At 57.4% G+C, this 21,674-nt stretch overlaps 1 protein-coding gene across 2 annotated transcripts in view; it reads left to right on the top strand.

The window, feature by feature from the left end:
• SFSWAP (splicing factor SWAP) overlaps positions 1-21,674 on the top strand; it is a 40,359-nt gene that overhangs the window by 5,876 nt on the left and 12,809 nt on the right. For both annotated transcript variants that reach the window (XM_024566712.3, XM_024566710.4), the window contains 10 exons: positions 2,231-2,316; positions 3,879-4,104; positions 4,981-5,093; positions 5,780-5,915; positions 13,832-14,072; positions 14,841-14,972; positions 15,592-15,685; positions 16,559-16,730; positions 18,642-18,872; positions 19,442-19,632. In XM_024566712.3, the coding sequence (XP_024422480.2) occupies positions 2,231-2,316; positions 3,879-4,104; positions 4,981-5,093; positions 5,780-5,915; positions 13,832-14,072; positions 14,841-14,972; positions 15,592-15,685; positions 16,559-16,730; positions 18,642-18,872; positions 19,442-19,632 (1,622 nt within the window). The remainder of the gene's footprint in view (positions 1-2,230; positions 2,317-3,878; positions 4,105-4,980; positions 5,094-5,779; positions 5,916-13,831; positions 14,073-14,840; positions 14,973-15,591; positions 15,686-16,558; positions 16,731-18,641; positions 18,873-19,441; positions 19,633-21,674) is intronic.

The following is a 21,674-nucleotide window of genomic DNA, read 5'->3' as shown; positions in this document are numbered from 1 at the left end:
AAGTCCTGAGCAAAGGCCCAGTTGGCACGGGTCTGTGAGGTTCCCTAGAACAGCGTGCCCATCTGCTTGCAGGTCGCTTCCGCAGCCGAGCGGCTGAGACGGGGACCCTGTGCCCCAGGGAGCCAGATGGATGTGCTCGCCGGCCTCGCAGGAGGTGGTCGCCAGCCCCTATTCACAGTTTTGGACCATTGTCTTATTGTGATTTTTGGGCTAAATACTGACCAACTTGGTGTTGGGGATTGAATTTTAAGGACTTAAATGTGACCTGGTTTCTCTTCCAAGTTTTAGTATGATTTCTCTTCAACATAAAGTTCTCTGTAGTGTTTTTAAAATATTTTATTTACTTATTTTTAGAGAGAGTAAGGGAGAGAAACATTGATGGACCGACAGATACATCAATTGGTTGCCTCTCGTGCGCCCCCCTACTGGGGACCTGGCCTGCAACCCAGGCATGAGCCCTGACTGGGAATCGAACCAGCGACCTTCAGTCCACAGGCTGGTGCACAATCCACCGAGCCATACCAGCCAGGCTCTTCAGTATTTTATACTGTTATTTGTTCTGTAATCACAATTACAGAACTTTGCTTTATATACAGATCAATTTTTTTTTAATTTTTGGATAGATAAATAATGAATGAGTAAATGAGAAGAATGAGCAAACTAAAGGAAAAACAGTTTTTCTAGCTCTGCTGATTAATTTTTAATGGAAGTTGGGAAACAGTTTGACTCTTTATGTTTAACTTGCACTAACGTCGGTAAAACGCCATGTGTGTAAATGAACCCCCCCCCACGCACGTGCACTTACACACACTGAACACAGTGCCGTTGAGACCCAGTACTACTGACGACCATTGCACTTCAGCGTGGCATCGTTTTAAAGTAAAAATGCATGGTTTTGCTTCCTGAGCCGTGAACATGTCTAAGTGTTCTTGATTTTCAACATTACTGTGTTGTCCTGACATTTTGGATGATTTTGAAGCCTTCTGGTAATAACAACGGGAGTGGTCTGACGGCAGCTTCATTTCCATGCAGTTGAACTCCTCTCCCCTTTTGCAGACACTTTCCAGCCTGGTTCCTAGCATTCAGATGTTCATACTGCTCGTTGTTATCACATATCCATTTGCTGCCCAGATCTGACCCCCCGGGCTGCTGCCTACAGGGGGGCTTAGGCAGCGAGTCTCTGGTTCCCAGGAGAGAACCAGGCTGCTCGTACAGAAAGCAGCAGTAGGTAAATTCCTGCCTTGTAGGAGTTTACAGTCCACCCGCATTCCATCATGTGTGGGACCTGCCGAGACCCACCCCGGCCTCCCGGAAGAACGACCTTGGACAGGAGGAGGCCTTTGGGATTGCTCAGCTCTTCAAGGGGCTGCGTAGGCATGATGGACCGTCTGTTTTGATGAAGAGCTCGTGTTTGCTGATTTAATGTCATTTCCTTTGAAAGAAAACCCTGAGTAGAGTAGAAACCCTTAAAAAGGCAGCTTTCACAGGTCCTCTGTGTTTGCATGCGCTTCCCGCACCCTTTTAAGTTGGCGGCCGTCTGAGTGGCTGGGATACGCAGGTGCCTCGAAGTCAGAAAGCTGTCGTGTGAGGGACACTGGAGAGCACAGCAGACACCGACGGGGGCTGGAGGCGGACGGGGCACATTGATCCCCTGGGGGGGGGGCGGGCGGTTTTGCATGCAGGCGAGGTCAGAGCTGGACGATTCAATGGGGAGACCAGTCCTCTGGGAACGGAATGCCCTGTGCTGCACCAGGCACCCCGGGAGCTCAGAAGTGGCATGGTGGGGCCTCCCCACGCGGACCAGAGGGGCTGGGACGTGGGACTCTGCACATGGTGTGCCTGCTAGTGGGCCATGGCCACGCTGGCGGCACACACACACCCCGAATCCCCAGACCACACCCGGCCCTAAAGGGGGGGCTGCCCATGCCTCTGTGCCCAGGGGGAGCTGAGTGGGGCACTCTCCTGGAGTCCCAGCCTTCCGCCACGGTCCCAGAGGCACGTTCCTTCTGCCACAACTCCTCTCTGATCCAGCCGTTGGTTTGCCAAAGCGGTCTTGCTTACTGGTGGTGGGACAGGACAGAAAACTGGAGAGTGTTTCTGGAAGAAATGACACGAAGAAGGGGGAGGGCCAGCCCTGGCCAAACACCTGCCCCCTGCATCGTTGCTTACTGTGCGTGGGCACCGTCTCTCCTGACGCGCTTCTGACATTTTGTGTTTCCTTTTCATACAGAAAAAAATGAGGCTGAAAACGCAGATGAGAACGAGGAGCCCTTTGTTGCCCCTTTGGGGTTGAACGTGCCGCCTGATGTGGAGCTGGTAGGTGCACTTCTGCTGCAGTCCTGTTAGTCACGGCGAGGGGCCGGCTGTGGGAGGGGCCGGCTGTGGGAGGGGCCGGCTGTGGGAGGGGACCTGCACTGCAGGTGCCGCCGCTCCAAAGCTCCTCATGAGCCCACAGAGTGAGACCACACTCCACCCCTTTCCTCTAAAGGAAGGGGGCAGTTACAGCACAGTCACTGGACCAGACCAGGGCGTCTGGGCCCGGAGGGCCTGTGCTCTCTCAGGTCTCCCGGCGGAGGGGAGACCAAGGCGCAGTTGGAGGGGGTGGGCTCTCGGCCGCGTCAAGGCCTAAAACGTCTCGCTCAAGGCAGCACGGCTTTCGGTAAAGCTGCTTGGTCAGCTTTTCTTAGGTGTTTCCGTGGGCTTTACACACGTTTCCCTTACACCTTCTTAGCCTTGTATCAAAGGGGGGCCTACTTGTGAGAAGTTTCAGACTGGCAGGTGCTTCTGTCGGGCTGTGGGGGACAGCGCGTGTTCATATAAGTGACCAGGGATCTGAAGTGGCCATTAATCATGGCCCCGTGTGTGGAATACACTGTTTCAGAGACTCATCGTCCGTCAGGCAGAGCCTGTGAGACTGTGCACCAGGCCCCTGCTTCTGTGCACAGTGAGGGCCTGCGACGTGGGTCCAGGTTGCCTTGGGGTCAGTAAACAACTTTGATCGTAGGCATTTGTCCTACTTAAGTGTGAAGGGCGTTACTAGCCAGGGGTTAATTTCAGATTTAAGGCGTCTACATTTTATGAAATTGTAATGAGCATCTTAATTGCCCGTTTTTAATGAGAATACTTTCCCACTTGATTGGCGTGTAATTTCCTGGTGTTATCTCTTCATCAAGAGTACGTGGACATGTGGCTTCTGGCGTTAGTCTGACCAGCTGTGTGGCAGGACGTGCCAAGGGCACAGAGTGGAGGCGACGGGTGCCCACGTAGGAGGGAGGTGGCTCGGGGGAGCCTGCCCAGTCACATGGCCCCAGCCTGTGGGCTGCCGTGTAGGGCCCTGTGCTTCGCGTGGGGGTGACCTGCAGCCACAAGCCATGTCTCAGGGAGCAGAGGGAGGAACATTCAGGTGCAGAAGGAGTGCCTAGGAGTGAGCATGTGGCTCTCTTCACATGCTCAGAAGAGTCGTTTCCAAGCTGTAAAAACTTGTTCCAGCTAAGAAACAGAAAGGAGTGACTCTTAGATGCTTGAGAAACTTGTTTAAAAATGCAAATACACATGCAGGTTTGTGAGCAACCTGTGAGGACTCACACCCCCTGAGCCCATCGTAGAGCCCAGGTGAGGGGCCCTTGTTCTCTGGACGTACTTTGATTTGGTGATGGTGCAGAAACAGGGCACCTCCCACCAGCTCTGCAGAGCTGGGGCGGCCTGCCCCGGTAGGTGGGCGTCTGCCCCACTGAATAGTTCAGGACTCAGAGACAGAGGAGGGCTTCAGACTGGGCCTCCCAGTTGAGACTCCTTACGCCTCACAATCGACAGTGAGTCCAGGGTGGTTTCTGTGTTTCGAGTGCTGTGGCCAGTGACGTGAATGTGTCTTCTCCCAGCCGCCCACAGCCAAAATGCACGCCATCATCGAGCGCACCGCCCGCTTTGTGTGCAGGCAGGGCGCGCAGTTTGAGATCATGCTGAAGGCCAGGCAGGCCCGGAACTCACAGTTTGACTTCCTGCGCTTCGACCACTACCTCAACCCCTACTACAAGTTCATCCAGAAAGCCATGAAGGAAGGGCGCTACCCGGTGCTGGCGGAGGGCAGAGGCGAAGAGAAGCAGAGTACGTGAGGCTAGGGCCCTTTCCGCTGTGCGCCCGGCGGTGGGGGGGGGGGGGGGGGGGGCGGGGCTGAGATGGCTGTTGTCACGAGGCCACGGAAGCATTCGCCTGTCACGAGGGGGGCAGTGAACCTGCCGCTCCCTCTGTGTACACACGTGAGGCTCTTCTCCATGAGTCGGGAAGGAGATTCGAGTCGTAATTAACATTTTTTATGGATGGGTGAAACAACGAAATATTGATGCTCTCAGAACTAACCACCTAGGTTCAAGGTCATCCCCGCCCCACCTGGCTGCCAGGCGTTTCTGGAGAAGGCTGCATGCGCCCCGGGCGCACGCGCGGGAATGGCGTGCTCCTCTTTACTCGTCTCTGCCCTAAGCTGTTGTTCTGAGAACAGTATCTAGACCTGGAGTTCCTGCAGTGGACTCTGTCTGAACCACACCCACAGACCACGGTCTCCACACGAGTCTGCCACCGAATCGTTTCCCTGCTGCTGAGACACGGTTTTCAAAAGCAGTTGTGTAAATCTTACGACAGCTCTCGTTGTCTTCGTGTGTGTGTGTGTGTTTAAACATGCCTGTTACTGTTACCGTACCTTTCACACACTGGTACGACACATGCCTTCTTTGCTACAAAGTCGACTTGCTCAACTAGTGTGAGGCCCGGGACTAGTGCGAGCTGGAGGGGAGCCACGGCTGGCGGCCCCGAGCCCTCTGCCTGGCGTTCTGCCGAGCACCTTGCTTGTCAGCATTCACAGCGTTTCCAAAGATGTTTTTTGGGCAGGTCACCAAAAAGTGACTAGGGTCCGCCCTGCCTCTGTCTGTGCCCGTGCCTCAGTTCCCCCGTAAAGCTCACGGGTGCTTCTCCTCTCTCCACCGCCAGAGCCGGGGGCCAGCTCCGACAACGAGGACGATGATGACGAGGGTGACGGGAGTTACCTGCACCCGTCCCTCTTTGCGTCCCGGAAGTGCGACCGCCTGGAGGAGCTGATGAAGGTTGTGCCTTTACCCCGAACCAGAGCTTCTGCGAAGTTGATGTCAGAATGTACTCGGCAAGCCTGCCTTTGATAGAATGGCTGTGTCTCATTTTGTCATTGCTGAGCCCTATTTTGCACTTCTTTTGCTTGGGTTTACTTCGTTTACCCCATTTTATAAAACGCATGAGCAAACTCCATTCATTGTAACTGGGCCACGGGCTGTGCAGGACAAGGGAGACGCCCTTGCTGTGCAGAGTGCCGGGATGGGCTGGGCGATGGGCTGGGCGGGCCGAGGGCTGGACGCAGCTTGCCGCCTAAAGCCAGGTCTCTGTCTGGCCCCGCCCCCACCAAGGGGCTGCTCAGCATCCTCACTCGGGCAGCACACACACGCCCGCCACCCCCACCAGTGGGACGGGGTCCCCAAGGCTTCTCACTTCTCAGCGGCAGGTGCGGGGCTGACTGGGGTGGGAGGGCTGCACACCACACTGCTTGGGCTTAAAATGCTGTCGGTGATTAGAAATCAGAATCTTCTCTGAGGGTGCACCGCGAGCGCCCCTTGTCGGCGTCTGCGTGTGTGTGCGCGTGCTTGTGCTGGGCCTCCCTCAAGCTGCAGGCATCACTCAGAGGAGCTGGCCTTCGTGGTGCTGCAGAGCTCCAAGTGGACAGACCACTGGCGCCGAGTGACTGTGCTCCCTTCGTCTGCAGCCGCTGAAGGTGGTGGACCCGGACCACCCCCTGGCCGCGCTGGTCCGAAAGGCCCAGGCCGACAGCCCCGCCCCCGCCCCACCCTCGGCAGAAGGTGCCGCTGCCCCGCCTTCGCAGGTGGAGTACCCCGCGGACTGTGAGTACCTCAGCGCGCCCCCTCCCTCTGCCCCTTTGCGGGGCTGGGCGGAACCGCAGGGTATCCCCAGAGCTGGAGCAGGCTGCACAGAGGGCTGGGGGAGGTGCCTTACCCTCCTGTTTAGCTGTCCCACGCCTGAGGCCACCTCCTTTTGCTCATCACCTCCCCAGCACCCTCTGTGGTGCAGGGAGGATGAGGAGGAGGGGGGCAGGGGCCGGTGGACGCTGCCCCTCTTTAGAGGCCTCCCCAGCAGCCTTGCCGGGGACTCCCTATCTCCCATGAACTGGGACGGGGTCGCGTGGCCCTTTGTTTGCAGTGGAGGCTGGGAACTCAGCTCTCCGCTGGATGGGCGGTGGCCTCAGCGAACTGCCCCCCCCCCCCCCTTGCCCACAAGCTGCTGAGAGCATGGAGGATGGGTGCGGCCCTCGGGCGGAGTTGTGTGTCACCGCTGCCTCTGGTGAAGCCCTCTGGCGAAGCCGCACAGGCCCCTCAGAGCTACTCTCAGCTTCCCTGGGGCTGGCCTCCATCTCTGCCTGCAGTCACTTAAGGGGACTCACAGGAGTCGATACTGATGGTTGACCCAGGAAACCACTTGGAAGGAGGTGGAAATGAGTGTGAGCACGTCACTCGGGTGCCCACAGGTGTTGGCTGTTGCCTGTAGGTGGACTCTGGTTATCCAGAAAACAGCAAGCAGGAACCAGAGTAGTTTGGGAGAGAGTCACAGTGCAGGGAGGTGCAGTGGGAGACCTCGGGGCAAGAAGACCCTGCGCGCAGGCCTGAGACTTGGTCGCCCTCAGAACTTGAGGCCGAGCAGGTGGCCATCCTGAGCCCTGGGGCTGCGGGCAGGCTGGTGTGGGGGAGCTGCGCACCCCCAGTCGGGACCACGAAGCAAGCGCCTGGCGCCCTGGGTCGGATTCTAGGTGCACTCTCTGCCCCTGGGAGTCCCTTCTCCCTGCTCCGGCTCCACGGCAGTTTCTGAAAAATAATTGAGTTTTTACTCTGCCTTTTCAGAGGGTACATCTCTTTTCTCACTCAAACTTCATCTGTTGGCATGAATTCTCATTGAATACATAATCACAGTGAGGTTACCTAGAAACAGTAGTTGAAGAGAAGAAAGACGGCTGGTGGAAGACAGAGGCCCCGCTGTCTGCAGAGGGGTGGTGGTGTGGGGGTGGGGGTGGGCAGGGCCCCGGGCCCCAGGCCATATCCGCACAAGGACGGGCCTGGAAAGGGAGGCCCACCGACTGACAAAGAAGTGGCACTCGCCTCTCACCCAACAGCAAAGTCACATTCAGGTGTAAGTGCAGATGTGAAGATTCTCTGGAAATAAGCGTACTTGAACAGATAAAGAGTCATCTACTTTAAGCCAACAGACACATTCAACTAATGGGAGAAATAAAACTGTTGAGAAAGCAGAAAAACTGTCTGACATACAAAAAGCTTTTACAGTCCAGTTGGAAAACAAACGCTAATAGTCCAGCGGAGAAGCAGCTTTCACAGTCAAACGCGAAAAGGGAATAGCCCCGTGGGAGAAGGCACTGCAGTCTGCAAAGGCTTGCTGTGGCTTCCGGCCCAGGTAGCACTGTGCCACGATGGTGGGATCCCGCCTCTGCAGGCGGAAGACCCGTGTTCTGTGTACCGGCTGCGGCGGACGTCACAAGAACATGGGACTTCCAGCAGGAAGGCGAACACGCAGGCACACCACACGTGGGATCGCGTCTTGGGGTAGAATCGAGGTTTCTGGGCTGTTGGCTCTGTTATTTCACAAGTACAAGTTTGGAACTCCTAATGATTACACAGGCGAAACGAAAGTAGGTGCAACCTAGTGGCGTGCCATTCTTCGGCTGTCGCAGAGCAAGGAGCAAGTAGGCAGCTGTGGTTTGTACGCAGCAGGGAGGGCGAGCTGGCAGCACCTTCGGGCCCAAAATGCACAGGCCTTTAGCCCAGGATTTCTTCTGGCATCTCCAGACCTGTGTGTGCAGGCGGAGCCACGAGAGCAGTGACCATGAGTGAGGCACGTCTTTAGGGAGTCCTGCTGGGTGACCGGGAGGCTGCCTGAGGCTGTTGGAGGGGGAGGGTGGGGTCCAGGGCTCACAGAGGCACTAGGCGGAGAGTCAGGTGAGAGATGGCCCTGCCTTTCTGCAGGTGACTCTGTCCCAGCTGCGGACTGGCCTCTCCCCACCTGCCTGCACTGCTGGGACCTTTTGCCCTCCGTAAAAATGCAGGTTGCTTAGTTTGAAACTAAACTAGTATCCTGAGTTCAATCTTCAAAATTCTGTGATTTTTTGTTCACAGCCCCAGGCTGCTGGCTGGGTCAGCTCTCTGGGATGGCAGCCCTGGGCCTGCCACGCCCCTCCCAGCCCGGCTGCTGCCTGCTGGGCCCACGGCAGGCCCAGGGAGGGCCCCAGCTTTCCCTTCTCCATGTGACTGACTATTCAGTAATCACCTTAGGGCGCAAACGGCGCACCTTGTGATGTACTTTCCTTTCTTTTCATTTTTAGAGAGAGGGGGAGGGAGGGAGAGAGAAGCATCGTCGTGTGAGAGAAACATCAGTTGCTTGACTCTCACCCATGCCCCTAGAAACTCCTTAAATGTGGATACGGGAAAGTAGAAGATTTCATTTGTTTGCGTGACAGTGAACCGTGTTTCATGTCCTTTATTTTGTTAGGATTTCGTTGTCTTCTGCTGTTTAGCTGTAACTCCTTGCGGAAGAGTCTAATAAGTACAGTTAATTGTGCAGGAAGCAATACTACTGAAATACTGCCCAGTATTACAGCATGGGGTTTTTTAAAAATAAAATCCTAACTTCGTTTTTTCAGATGTTTCATTCTATAAATAGCATAAGTGGAATTAAACCACATCATGTGGCTGACTTGCTATTTTTGGCTTCTCTCCATTTTTTAAGTATGGTTTAGCTGTTGTATTTGTGGCATTTTCTTTTTTCCCCTGCAAAATCATGACCTTGAAGTGCTTTACTTACCTTGCAAGCCCGTTTTTTAAAAAATGGCTTTATTGTAAGTCAGGAGAAGTAGAAGAAAGTAAAACTATGACCCAAGACCCCACCATCAGAAATGGCCTCTTCTGCCGCTGCGGGAGCATCCTTGCCCCCCGTGGGGAAACGGCCGTGATCGTGGCGAAGGGCGAGGGAGACTGGGCTCCCGCCTGCAGACGACAGACGTCCTCTCCTGCAGGGCTGTGGCAGCGTGGATAGGAGCGCTTGTACTTACCGGAAACAGGTTTTAAGTCCTCCCTGAGTTTAACACACGAACCTTGTAATCAAGTCATAGTGAAGTAATCGCAGATAAAGTTTCTTCCATATCGAGAGTTCAGTTCTAAATGTTAGGAAAACATTAAAGAGGTCAAAATTGTAGGGTTTTTTTTTTTTTTTTAAAGCTCTATTTTTAGTCTTGGGTTTCAACTATGGAGCTAGAGGAAGGCAAGTGCTTGGTAAAGCATCTTCCATTCACTCCCCGAACTCCTGTGTTTGGTGAGCAAGACAGTGTTGCCCGTGTGAGCATGTGTTCTAGTAACAGTGCATTCTGGCCACAACCGGCCCTCCCTGGTGCGTCTCCATCCAAGGGCTGGGAGTCCCCTCCCCCACAGCTCTGTGGGGGGGGGGGGGCGGGCCGCCCCCTCAGTTCTTTATCCCGTTTGTCTCTTGGCAGGAGTCAAACCTCATAAACAAGTAACTTTCAACAAAGCTCTGTTTCATGACCTATCCCACACTCGAGAGGTGCCTGCCTCCCACCGCGCTGTGAAAGGAATACTTGTTTGGTATAAAATTCGTGGGGAGCGTGTTCTTTCTTTGCGGCCTTTGCAAACAGAACCTGGCGTGGGTTTTCCCAACGTGGGGACGCCGGGGCCGGCTGGCTTTCGCTGCTGACCGGCTGTGTGGGTGTGTTGGTTGGAGGTTGCTATTAATTGCTCTTGGGTGCTCTTTGCTGTGACAAGGTGTTGGGAAGTGTCTGTTGCCTTCTGACACATGCGAGGCTTGGCGGAGGGTGACACGCTGAGCCACACCGGTCTGGCACTGAGGGTTGAAGCCCACTGTGATGGGCAGGTCAGCTCCCTCTCCTGGTCCTCGCCCTGCAGGTGGTGGCTGCTTTTGACAGTAGGCACTCCCTTCCGTGCCTCAGTTTAGTCCCTCCGCCACCCTGCACGCCGGAGCGTCTGTGGTCCGCGGTGCGTCCCCATGCAGTCTGATCTCGCTTCCTGGGGACGATCGCCCTTGTGCCTCGGGACACCCTTCCTTGGGTTCTGTGCTTAGAAAACAGCCGCTTCCTCCCCTGGGCCGCCTCTGTCACCTGTCTATCGTTTCTGTGTCGATCTGTCCGGTGAGATGGTGTCTGTCATCTCCAGGGCCAGGAAGGCGGGAGCCCAGCAGTGCTGCAAGGGTGTGGTTTGGGCCCCGTGGGTTTGCAAGCCCTACTGCAGGGTGGGCAGATGGCCCCTGTGGAGGTCCAGGGGAAACGCCTCCTGCCTCAGGTCCTGCTGCCTAGGCCACTGTGGTGTGACAGCCCCAGGGCGGGGCTGGGGGCGGGGCTCCGACAACTGAATTTATGGGCACTGGATTTGAATTTCGTAGAATGTTAGCATCACAAAATGCTACTGCTTCCTTTAGTTTTTAACCATTTAAAAGCGTGAGCCCCACTGTGAGCACTCCAGGCTGCAGAAAATGGGGCAAGCCCACTGGGTCCCCCTGGGCTCCCTCCCTCCAGGCTCGCTGGTCCTTTTATTGCCTTCCTTTGTGCTCAAGGGAACACCTGTCTCACTGGGTCTGCCTGCAGCTCCAAGCCTCAGAGGTCCCCTGGGTCCCCTGTGACCTGCCTGCTGCGGCCTCCCCCTGCTCCTGTGGGTGTGCTGCTGGCCTGGCCCTGCCCTCTGCCCCCCCGGCCCCCATCCCTACCCCAAGAGCCTTTGTTCCCCCTACCCCTGCGGTGACTGCTTCCCCAGAAAACCCGCCCTCTGCTCTCCTGCAGATTCCAAAATTGTCCCAGAACAGGTGGCCGTCTCTGCTTAGGGACAGGGTCCCAGTCCGAAGAGCCCCCCCTCATTGCCAACACCCACTGGAGGTTGGGACTGTTCTGCCCTCTGGGGGCTGCTCCCCACACTCCACACTCCCCTGCCTCTCCCCAGCCTGCAGGCCACATGCCGAAACCACTTCCTACTCACCCAGAACTCTCTAGAACCTGTTTTTATGTAACAAGCCTCCAACGCCTCAACATAGTGTTAAACACCTAAAACTTTCTACTTGAGGGTCACGGAGGAAGAATTTGAGTAGTGGTGAGGGCAGCGCATCCCTGTCTGGAGCTGGTCGCTGGGTGGGTTTCTAGCTGACAGAGCGGAAGGGGGTTGGTACCAGAGGCGAAACCCAGCAGGGGCTAAGGGCAGGTGTGAGTCACCGCGCAGCGGGGGGCCGTGTTCAGAAACGCAGGTGCAGGGTACACTGCCCCCCGTCGTGGTGCCCAGTGCAGGGTGCAGAGGGGCGGCACTGGGCCAGGAGAGGTGGGGCCTCAGGCCTCGGACCACCTGTCACTGAGACTGTCACAGCCTCCCCGGCCTCACAGACAGCCTTCTCCTGAACATCTGCCCCTCCCTGACGGCCCACGGAAGGAGAACTCGGAGGGAAGCCGGGACTCATGTGGCTGCCTCAGGTGGGGGGTCCTCCACTTCCGGCGGCGCTGCCCTGAATGTGTCCCGTGCTGGCCAGCGAGGCATTGCCTGGCCCACCAGACAGCGAGGCGTGGTTGCCGTCGGTGATCTGGAGACACTCACGCTCCGGGTCTCCTTGCAAAGCGTCATTACACCGTGTTGGGAAGGACGAGATTCTGTTTGCCGCTGCTCCTTTCCGTGCGGCTCCCAGCCTGTGGCAGCTGCAGCGAGAGGGGGACGCAGCACAGGCCGCGGGTCTGGGCATGGCTGCGTTTGCGCACCTGGACACAGAGCCTTTTCTAGGCTCAGCGGTGCGCTCGGACTTCCTGGTACATGGTAGCCAGTGTTCCCAGGTGTTGGCGGGAGGGGGCTCCTGAGGGAAGTGAACCTGCCCTGGGCCCAGCAACCCCATGTCCAGCGCCCTGCCTTCATTTAACGGATGGACCACTCAGGAAGGCTGTGGGGGCTGGTGGTCAGTCTGCGTCTTAGTGCCTTCAGAGGAAAGACTCGGTTTTGGCAACAGCTCACCTGTGTTGCAGGAAGAATGAGTAAGTCGCAAGTGTGTGGTATGTGCTTTACTTGAAGCTTAATTGTACACTGTTTTGTTTTTATGGGTTCATGTGTCTCATTGGCTGCGGCCACAATTTAAAATGTATTTTACTTTTCTTAGGCAGGAGGCTGATGGTCCAGGACAGGACACGATGTGCCTGTCCTCGGTTGAGATGTGACAGCGGCCTAGGCAGTAGCGTACCGTCTCCTGTCCCAGACACACGGGGCCACAGGGGGCGTCTCTGTGGGGAGGGGGTCACACTCCACTCTCACAGTGCCACGTCTGCTCCTCGTTGGCGTCTCTGCCCGGGGTGGGGAGAGGGAGGACCTCGGGAGCTTGATGACCTGGGGGGTGGGGCACGGCCCCCCCTCGGGGGAGTGTGAGACCTTACAGAAGCGTGTGTCTGTACTCAGAGGTCTCCACTGGGTAGGAAAGGCATGTGTTCGACCCGTCAGGGCAGTCTGTCCATCCAGCAAGGCCTGCGGGCTGAGTGTTGAGGGCGCAGGTGAGCACTGCTGGTCTGGCCCGAGTCGAGGGGTCTCGTCTGCCCCCCACATGTGCTACTTGGGTGCTCCTGTGGGGAAAATCCTGTGGACAGGCTCTTGGGTCCACAACTCTTAGTGTGCAGTGGAGCAGTGAGTGCTCGCGTGTAACCGTGGTTACACGCGCGTGATTAGTGCACACCGAGTCCCTGACTGCTCGTCCCCGTGTAGCCCTCCTGGGCCTGAGGTGGGAGGCAGGGCCCACGTGCTGGTGTCTCCCTGGGGGCCCATGTTCCAGGAAACCACGGTCAGTGTAAAGCTCCCACTATTGGTAAAGACTTTTACTTTAAAGTAAATTAATTGAAAATCAAAGTAAAATTCCTTATTTAGGAAAACTTTTTACTCATGAGGCTGCCTCAGGTGGGGGATCCTCCACGTTGAAGATCCCCCTTCTAGAGACCCCTCTCTATAGAGTGAAGAGAAGAATCGAGTCTCTGGAGTCAGACCCACTTGCTTATCTACAGCAGGATTAGGAATTAAAATTCTTAACCAGTTTAATATTTCATGGAATCACTGGTTTTGAATATTTCCCCCCCGCCCCCCCCCCCACACAAAGATGAGTGAACTTACAGGACTTCCCATGGTTAAGCCCTGGGCTGCTGTTGGACAGGCGTTCACACGGAGGAGGCCGTAGTGCATCGCCACTCGTACTGGCGGAGCCCGAAGCGGCCTCCTGCGTGAGTGAGCGCACATCCATTGGGGGGGCTGGTGGCTACAGGGTACCAGGGGGTCGGACAGGTGACTCCAGCATGAGTGTGTCATGAGAAAGTAGGGGGCCCGGAGGATGGGGAGTCGGGGTCCCCACGGGGACACCAGCCAGGGGACCAGCCAGTCCCATCCAGGTAGCCACACAGGCAGAGGTGGCTTTGCTGCTTGAGAGGGTCCTCTCTCCTGGTCAGCATGTTCTGACACGGGGAGGACATGGGTGGCCCGGGCAGGTCCATGTCTGGCTGCTTCGGTCTCTGTCGTCCCCGCTGTGTGTCTGGACGTAGCCTGGTCCTTCCAGACACATGCCACGGGGCAGCCTGCGTGGCACCGGAAACACGTGGAAACAACGTGGTTGACATGGGCAGGGTGACATTCCGTTGAAAGGTGTCCCCTCACTGTACTTCGTGAGCCCCTGCAGCCAGCCTGCCCCGTGCCGCTCTCACACCCACACCTGTGTTCCGCAGCGACGGTGGCGGCCATGTACTACAGCTACTACATGCTCCCGGACGGAACCTACTGCCTGGCTCCTCCGCCCCCGGGGGTCGACGTGGCCACCTACTATAGCACCCTGCCGGCCACGGTGGCCGTGTCCAGCACCACCGGAGTGACAGCCACCGCCCCGCCCCCTCCTGGGACCACACCGCCGCCACCCCAAACCACCGTGGAGACGAGTAGCGGGGTGACCTCCACCACCATCACCACAAGGTACCTGCCGCTCCTGCAGCCCCCCTGGCGCCTGTGCTCTTGCAGGGGGGCGGAGGGGGTCTCTGTTACCTGAGTATTTATTCATTATTTAAATCCCCAAGTTACTGAGTTGACGGGGCAGCGAAAATTGTCCCAACACTCAGCAGTGAGGCGTAAGCACTTACAGGATGGATCCTGGGCAGCACCCCCAGCACCCCTTGTCCCAGACTGTCTTTGCCACATGCGGGTGGCGCTGCAGCTCCACACGGCCAATGGGCACCTCTCCTGGCCGCCGGCCGCTGAGTGGAGGGGCTGTGACCAGACCCCAGCACCTGCCACGGCTCCGGCGGCCGCCCTCAGGTGTGGGCTGAGCGAGCGCACGGCCCTGTGCCCTCTGTGCAGTGCCGGACTGTTGCGTGTTCAAAAGAATCTCGTTGGGTATCGGGCCACAGGCGTCAGCCTTGCTGCACAGACACCCTGCTGTCCAGTCAGACGTGGGGTAGGGGGCGGCGAGTCGTGCCAGCCAGCCTTCGTTTTTTAAAACACAGCAGAAATCAGTACTTGAGTTCTTCCTGTGTCTTTGGAGAATTAGCTCGTGCTGGGGAAGCGTTAGAGGGAATGGTCGCATGATGGCGTGGTGCGTCTGTGAGTCGTTCACACTGGCAGTGAGGTTTTGGCCCCTGTTGTAAGTGGCGTGACTCCCGTCGGTGGGGCCAGTCACCCCTGGTGGTCTGTGACTGGTGCTTCAGGGAGGGGGCTTCCCGTGACCAAAACCACCTCTCCCCGCAGTGCTCTCGCCCCCGTGGCCGCCATCATCCCCCCGCCCCCCGACATCCAGCCCGTGATCGACAAGCTGGCTGAGTACGTGGCCCGGAACGGCCTCAAGTTTGAGACCAGCGTCCGCGCCAAGAACGATCAGAGGTGAAGGGCAGGGTTCTGTGCGGGTCGCGCTGCTGGTGTTTGGGGCTTAGTTCAGCTTTTTAAAAAATCTAGCTGCGTAGTTTCTTTTTTAATGTTTTCCTCATCTGTATGTGTTTAGATAGATACACCTTGTGATTACGTTGTTAAATTACTTAGAGCTGGGGTGGTGTTTTTAATTGCATTACACGTTTTTATTTGTTTATTTACTTATTTTTTCTTCTTAAGTAAAAACCGTGGAGTTTTCTCAAAAGGTGGCAATTCGGACTTTTCAGGAATCTGCTACAGAAATTTAGACATACAGCTTGGGGGTTTATTGTTGTTGTTTTTTATCAGACGGTGTTTTGGGGGGGCAGTGGAACAGCACGAGGGGCGGGGCTTGCAGTGTGACAGGGCCATGCGGCGCGGCCACACAGCGTACCCTCATGCCTCCGCCTCCCTCGTCCGAGGTGGGCAGGGCGTCTGTGTGGCTGCCTCACAGTCGTTGAGGTCGTCTTTGGAACGTGCGGAGCACGGCGTCTGGCTGTGTTCAGGTGCACCGTCTCCACAGCTGGTGCTGCCGCTGCCGCCCATGCCGCCAGTGCGTCTGTGGCTGACCCAGCTGTTCCCTCTCGGTTGGCAGGTTCGAGTTCCTCCAGCCCTGGCACCAGTACAACGCCTACTATGAGTTTAAGAAGCAGTTCTTCCTGCAGAAGGAAGGGGGCGATGGCGCGCAGGTACTAGTCTGCCCAGGCTGCAGGGTGGTGGGGTGGGGGGTGACTTTTAGGTGCAGAGAGAACTGTTTCTTCTCAGGACTCAGGAAAGCACTGGTGATTCACGGTCCTTCTTAGGTGTGACGTCCATAAGCCTGTGCTGTCTCTAACTTGTCCCGCCTCTCACAGTGAAACTTGCGTTAGCCCTGTTGAAACTTTCACCCACAGTCGCAGTTCACTGAAGATCAGTCACTTGTCTGACCTGTTCTAAAAAGCACTGGCTGGTTTGGGTGGGCTGCTTTTTACATACTTTGCATGGAAGCCGGGTCCTGTCCTGTGTAGTGACAAAGATTAGGTGTGTAAAGTGTCAGCTCACACGCCCACAGCTCCCCACACCCTCCGCCCACCACATGGTTCTCACCTGCCCGTAGGAAACACCTCTTCCCGTCCTTGTCACCCTTCCTGCTGCCTCTGCTCTGCAGACGTCCTGGCACAGCCGCCCGTGTAGGTGGAGAGAGCCAGGAGTAGGCCTTGCCCTCAGGTCGACTTCCTCACGCTCGCTTCTGGCAGCTGCGGCTAAAGAGCACTGACCTGCCTGTGGGCCGTGGGCCTCATTCTTGCTCTACAAGTGTTCCCAGGCCTTTGTCCCCCAGGAAAAGGCAGCCAGCGTGGCCCCCACGACGGCACGGACCTCCAGGGGGCACGCTTGCCTCCAGGGACACCTCTGAGCACAGCGCCCTCCGCTCTCCTCTCTCACAGCCCACGGAGCTGGGGTGGGGAGCGCGCTCCTCACTGCTGCTCGGGTGGCAGCCTGGGAGTGCTGGTGTCCAGGGGGAGATCTGTGTGAAGACAGTGTCCTTTCCTGAGGTGTGGTGTCCATCACGTTCACGTCCGCAGGCTGTGTCAGCATCGGAGGAGGCTCCTGCGGAGTCGGCTCCCGAAAAGCCGAGTGACCTGGGGGAGGATGGTGTGGCTGAGGATGCAGCTGATGCGGGAGGAAGAGGTGGCTCGGGGGGGAAGAAGGAGTCGGCATCCAGTAAAGCTGCCGCGGACGGGAAGCTCGTGAAAGGTACGCTGGGCCTGGCCTTCAGGTGTCCCCCTGCGTTGGCAGGAAGGGGCTGTGGGTTCCTGAGCAGGGGCGGGGGGGGAGGGTCGGACCCCTGCTGGAGGTGCTGTGCTGGCTTGGGCTCCGGGCCGCAGGGCGGACGCCCGTTGCAGGTGTGTGCTGGCTTGGCTGCCTGCTCTCGCAGAGTGGTGGGCGTGTGTTGGTTAAAAGCACATTCTCTACGCACGCCCTGCACTCCCAGAGCCTCTGGCTCCCCAGGGCGTGTGGCCCAGGCCCTCCACACAGGGCTCGTGAGCTTCTGCATGATGTGGGCAGCTGTGAAGCCACACTAAGAAACGCTGCTGCTGCTTTTAAAACGATCGCTTGACGTGGAACCGTGGACGCCACTTAGGCGGGAGGATGGTGCTTATGACACGAAAGCCGCAGCTCTGACACCTGAGCACAGGGCCCTGTTTCTGTGCGCATGCACCTGCCAGGGCCACTGCGGTCCTGTTCAGGTGGCCTTTCATTTTGTTCACCCGTGTTTGCAAAGGTTCCCACAGAGACTCTCACTTTTGAAGTTGGATGTTAATAGTAAAACATGCTACCTTCCAAACCTAAGCCTATTCGATGTGGGGGGTGGGGGTGGGGACTGCTGCTCTGCTCCAAGTGGTTCCAGATGGCTGCTGCCAGCACGCGGTGCACACAGCAAACTCCCACTCCCCCCCCCATCCTGCAGCCCCTTGCAGTCTGGTTCAGGCCCCGGGGCACAGCCTGTGGAGCAGGTGCAGGCGGGTGGGCCCGTGAGGAGGTGGCTGTGAGCTGAGAGGAGGGAGCCGGAGGCTAGCAGGAGCTGAGCTGGACAGCTCCAGGCAGAGCGTGGCCAAAGGTAGCCCGGGGCTTGTCCCTGGTGCACGGGAAGCTGGGAGTCTGCCAAAGCACTTTTCCTACGGGGATGGGAGTAGCAGAAGGTCTGCAGAGGAGCTGATTCCTCACCCCAGCTCTCTGGCTCAGCTGCCCGGGCAGTGCCCTGGCCTGCGTCTCCTCACCTGTAGGGGGGCGAGGCCAGGAGCCAGGTGATGCACGGGGACGGCTCGTCCGTCGGTTTAGTGATTGCATCACCTGTGCTGTGCAGCGAGTTGCAGCGGCCAGGCCCTGGGTTGTGGGGGTGTGGGTGCCGGCTTCACCGTGTCCACACAAAATGTGTGCTGGGGATGGACAGTGTTCTGGAAGCTTCCACTGAGTGTTCTTTTTGTGGCTTGCTTACTGTTCTAATTTGGAGGAAGAAATAACTTGGGAAGAATTGTTTTAAAATCATTTTGTGGTATAACACTTTAGCCCCAAGGTACCTTGGGTAATTTGTTAAAGAGACCATGTTAGGGCCCTGGCCGGCGGCGGCTCTGCTGGCCGCAGCCCCTTCCTGTGACCAGAAGGTTGTGGGCTCCACCCCAGTCTGGTGTGTGGGTCCCTGGCCCGGGTATGTGTGGGAGGCAACCATTTGGTGCTTCTCTCTCTCCCTTCCTCTCTTCTTCTCTCTCTCAAAGCAATTAAGAATGTTCTTGGGTGAGAAAAAGAGAGGGTGGGGGAGACCACATCACTACAGTAGGCAGTAAAGGGTCGATCATGTTAAACTTGTTTTCTCTGGAAAATTTCGAGCATTTACAAGAACAGCACAACCACACCCCACGCTGTGGGTGCTCGGCCCACGCCCCTCGCCAGCCCTGGGAGCAGCCCCCAGCATGGCGGCGTGTTATCTGTGGGTGTGCTGGCATGTGTCGCAGAAGGCACGGGCTGGTGTTGGCGTGACCACAGTGAAACATCGGTGCGGACTCTCGCTCCTCCCACCAGTGGGGGCTCCTGTCAGCGATGGGCGGAAGGGCTTTTGCTCTGGCTTCGTCACCAACATGTGTCATTGTCCTCGCCTGTCCTCCACAGCTTCGTTTGCTCCAATAAGCTTTGCAATCAAGGCCAAAGAGAACGACCTCCTCCCCCTGGAGAAAAACCGCGTGAAGCTGGACGACGACAGCGATGAGGACGGAGAGCACAAGGAGGGACAGGAAAGCGCCTGCACTGCGGCCAGCGCGGACCCCGTGGCGGCCCCACCCTGCGTGGGTGTTGAGGAGAAGCGGCCCCCGCTCACCCAGGAGGAGCTGGAAGCCAAGCAAGGTTTGTGCGCAGCCGGCCTCTGAGACCAGCTGCTGGGAGCAGGGGCTTGTACGCGTGGTTTTCCTTTCCTGGCAGTTTGGCCGGCTGCCCTTTCTGTGGCCGGACTGCACAGCAGGCCGAGCGCAGTTGGGAAAGGTTACTTTTCAACCACAAGGCACCTCGATGTCAGGACCTTGTGCTGAGCTAGCTGCTCGCGACTCGCATCAGCTCTGCACCGTGTGTGGGCTGAGGGGTGTCCTAGAGTGCCTGTCACCCGCTAGGGCTGTGTGCACACCTGTCTCCGAGAGCCGTCCCGGGTTCCCATTGTCCCAGCTGTCACAACCCATTCACCGTCTGACTTTGATTTTGAAAGTGAAATATAGAAATGCTACTAATAAGCATCGCGAACTACTTCTGTCGAAATTCAATTTGCTGGATTCATTCACCCATCCTGAAATTTGTTTCCCCATCCGTCTTTCAAAATTATTGTTGTAGTCTGGGCCCTTTATGGCCCACGACAGTGAGGACGGCAAGGCCTTATGAGGACTGCTCACACTGAACGCCACGTTTCCGTTCTGTTTCCCCTTCAGCAAAGCAGAAGCTGGAGGACCGGCTGGCAGCTGCTGCCAGGGAGAAGCTGGCCCAGGCGTCCAAGGAGTCGAAGGAGAAGCAGCTCCAAGCGGAGCGGAAGAGGAAGGCCGCTCTGTTTCTACAGACCCTGAAGCAGCCTCCGCCGGAAGCTGAAGGCGGGAAGGTCGAGGAGAGTCCTTTCAGCGTGGAGGTGGGTCCGGGGTCTGCATCTTTGAGGGGATGTGCCTGCGCCGGGAGCCGTGAGTGTGGACTCCTGGCTGTGTGGCTTCCCAGCCTCGGTGGGGCCCTGCCACAGGTGGCTGCTGTCGCTGTCCCCGTGTAGCAGGGCTGGGGAACCTGGTGCTCACACCTTCCAAGACGCGGCCTCTGAGCCGCCAGCTGGGGGTTCTGTCGTTGGCACAGCACCTGCCACTGATCGCCCCCCACGGCAGAGAGTCTCGCACAGGCAGTGAGTCTGCTCGTCAGAGGGGTCGCCCTTCTGCCCCTTCCTTCCAGCCCCTTCCTGAGCTGCTCGGCCAGGACTCAGCCCCTCCTGTGTGGTCGAAGTAGCCGCCCCGTCAGGGTACTGAGGCACGGCTACAGGCTGCACGCCTGCGCCACCGCCCTGCGCGTTCTCCGCTGCAGTTGTGCTGACGTTTTGGAGTCTCAGGCCCTCGCTTAGAACTGACCTTGGCTTCACGTGGCCTCCTGGCTGGTTGGTTTTCCCGTGGAGAGCATTGCTCTGAGTTCACACACTCAGCACTCTGTGGAAGGCCTAGTTGGCTTGCTCGCCTGGAGCCTCTCAGAAATCATAATAGCTGGGCTGTCCCCGGGGATGGCCGGCTCTGCGCCTGCCCGAGGCGCCCCTGGCTGAGCTGCAGCCATCCCACCCAGAGCAGAGAGTCCACGGAAGGGCACCTGCGGGCATTCGCTGGCTCTGGGCTAACTACGAACAGCTAACGGGACCACTCACACCCCTGGAGCGGCAGAGAAAAGGGCTTCTGGGGAAGGGAGGAGGGGCATGGTCTAAGTCACGTCCATTTTTATGGCTGCAGCCATGGCAGGAGCCTGGGAGAGCGCGGACGTGTGCGGGGCTGCTTTGTCGGGCAGGTGTCATTGGAGTGTGGAGGGAGGGCTCAATTGAAACCTGGCCCCACTGCGTGGCGGCGTCTGCATTTCCCGGCGTGACTGGGGCAGTGAGCACTCGGTCCTTACTAGGCCTGCCGGCTGTCAGCCCTGCATCCCCATCTGTGTGTGTCACCGAGCCACCTCCCTGTGAGCACAGACGGCAGCTCTCCCTGGGCCTATGTGCACAACGCCTCTACCTTTCTCATCCTGGAGCGCACACATGGGGTCTGGGAAGTGTCGGCGTGGCTGTGGGCGCTTCCTGAGGGAATCCCTGGGCCGGTCCTGCTGGGGGTCTGGTGGGAGAGGTTGTCGCCACCAAATGATTTCAACAGGAGTGCGGTGCGCTGGCAGCTGGTGACAGATGACGGTAATTGCTTAGAGACAGAAATACTTCAATTAAATTGGCAATTGTCATAAATGAGATTCATACTCGAAAATACTTTCAGCCTAAAGTAAAGCAGCTTCCTAGACAGTAGGACACCCTGAGCCCCTGCGGAATGTCCGGGCGTGGACTCGCCGGCCTGGCGTGTGGGGTGGAGCTCAGCCTGGAGCGGCTGAGGCCCTGGGGGAGCTGCCCGTGTGGGGCGCATGTGCGCTCTCAGACAGGAGTCTGGCGTTGCACCTCTCATACAGCAGCAACCTCAGGACATTTTTAGATAACAGTAATTTCCTCCCATCAGTGATCCTGCTGGGTTTACAGAGCCAGCCAGAATTTGAAAAGGAAATGAGGCCCTGGCTGGTGTGGCTCAGTGGACTGAGCACCGGCCCATGAACCAAAGGGTCGCTGGTTCGATTCCCAGTTAGGGCACATGGCTGGGTTGTGGGCCAGGTCCCCAGTAGGGGGCATGCAAGAGGCAACCGCACACTAATGTTTCTCTTCCTCTCTCCTTCCCTTCTCCTCTCTTTAAGTAAATAAATAAATAAATAATCTTTAAATATTTTTAAAGACAGATGTGAGACCATGGTAGCATGTGTTTGTCAAACCTGTTCCCCACCCAGTGACCATAAAACCGCACTCGTGCAGTCGGCGGTGCCCACGAACATTTCCACCTGGATGGCTGTGCGCACAGACCTGCTCTGAGTCAGGGATGGGTGGGGACCGCCCAAGCTTCCTGGGGGACAGAG

Source organism: Desmodus rotundus, chromosome 7, assembly GCF_022682495.2.
Source record: "Desmodus rotundus isolate HL8 chromosome 7, HLdesRot8A.1, whole genome shotgun sequence".
NCBI classification, from domain to species: domain Eukaryota; kingdom Metazoa; phylum Chordata; class Mammalia; order Chiroptera; family Phyllostomidae; genus Desmodus; species Desmodus rotundus.
Note: the sequence above shows the minus strand (reverse complement) of the source record. Positions and strands in the feature narration are given on the sequence as shown.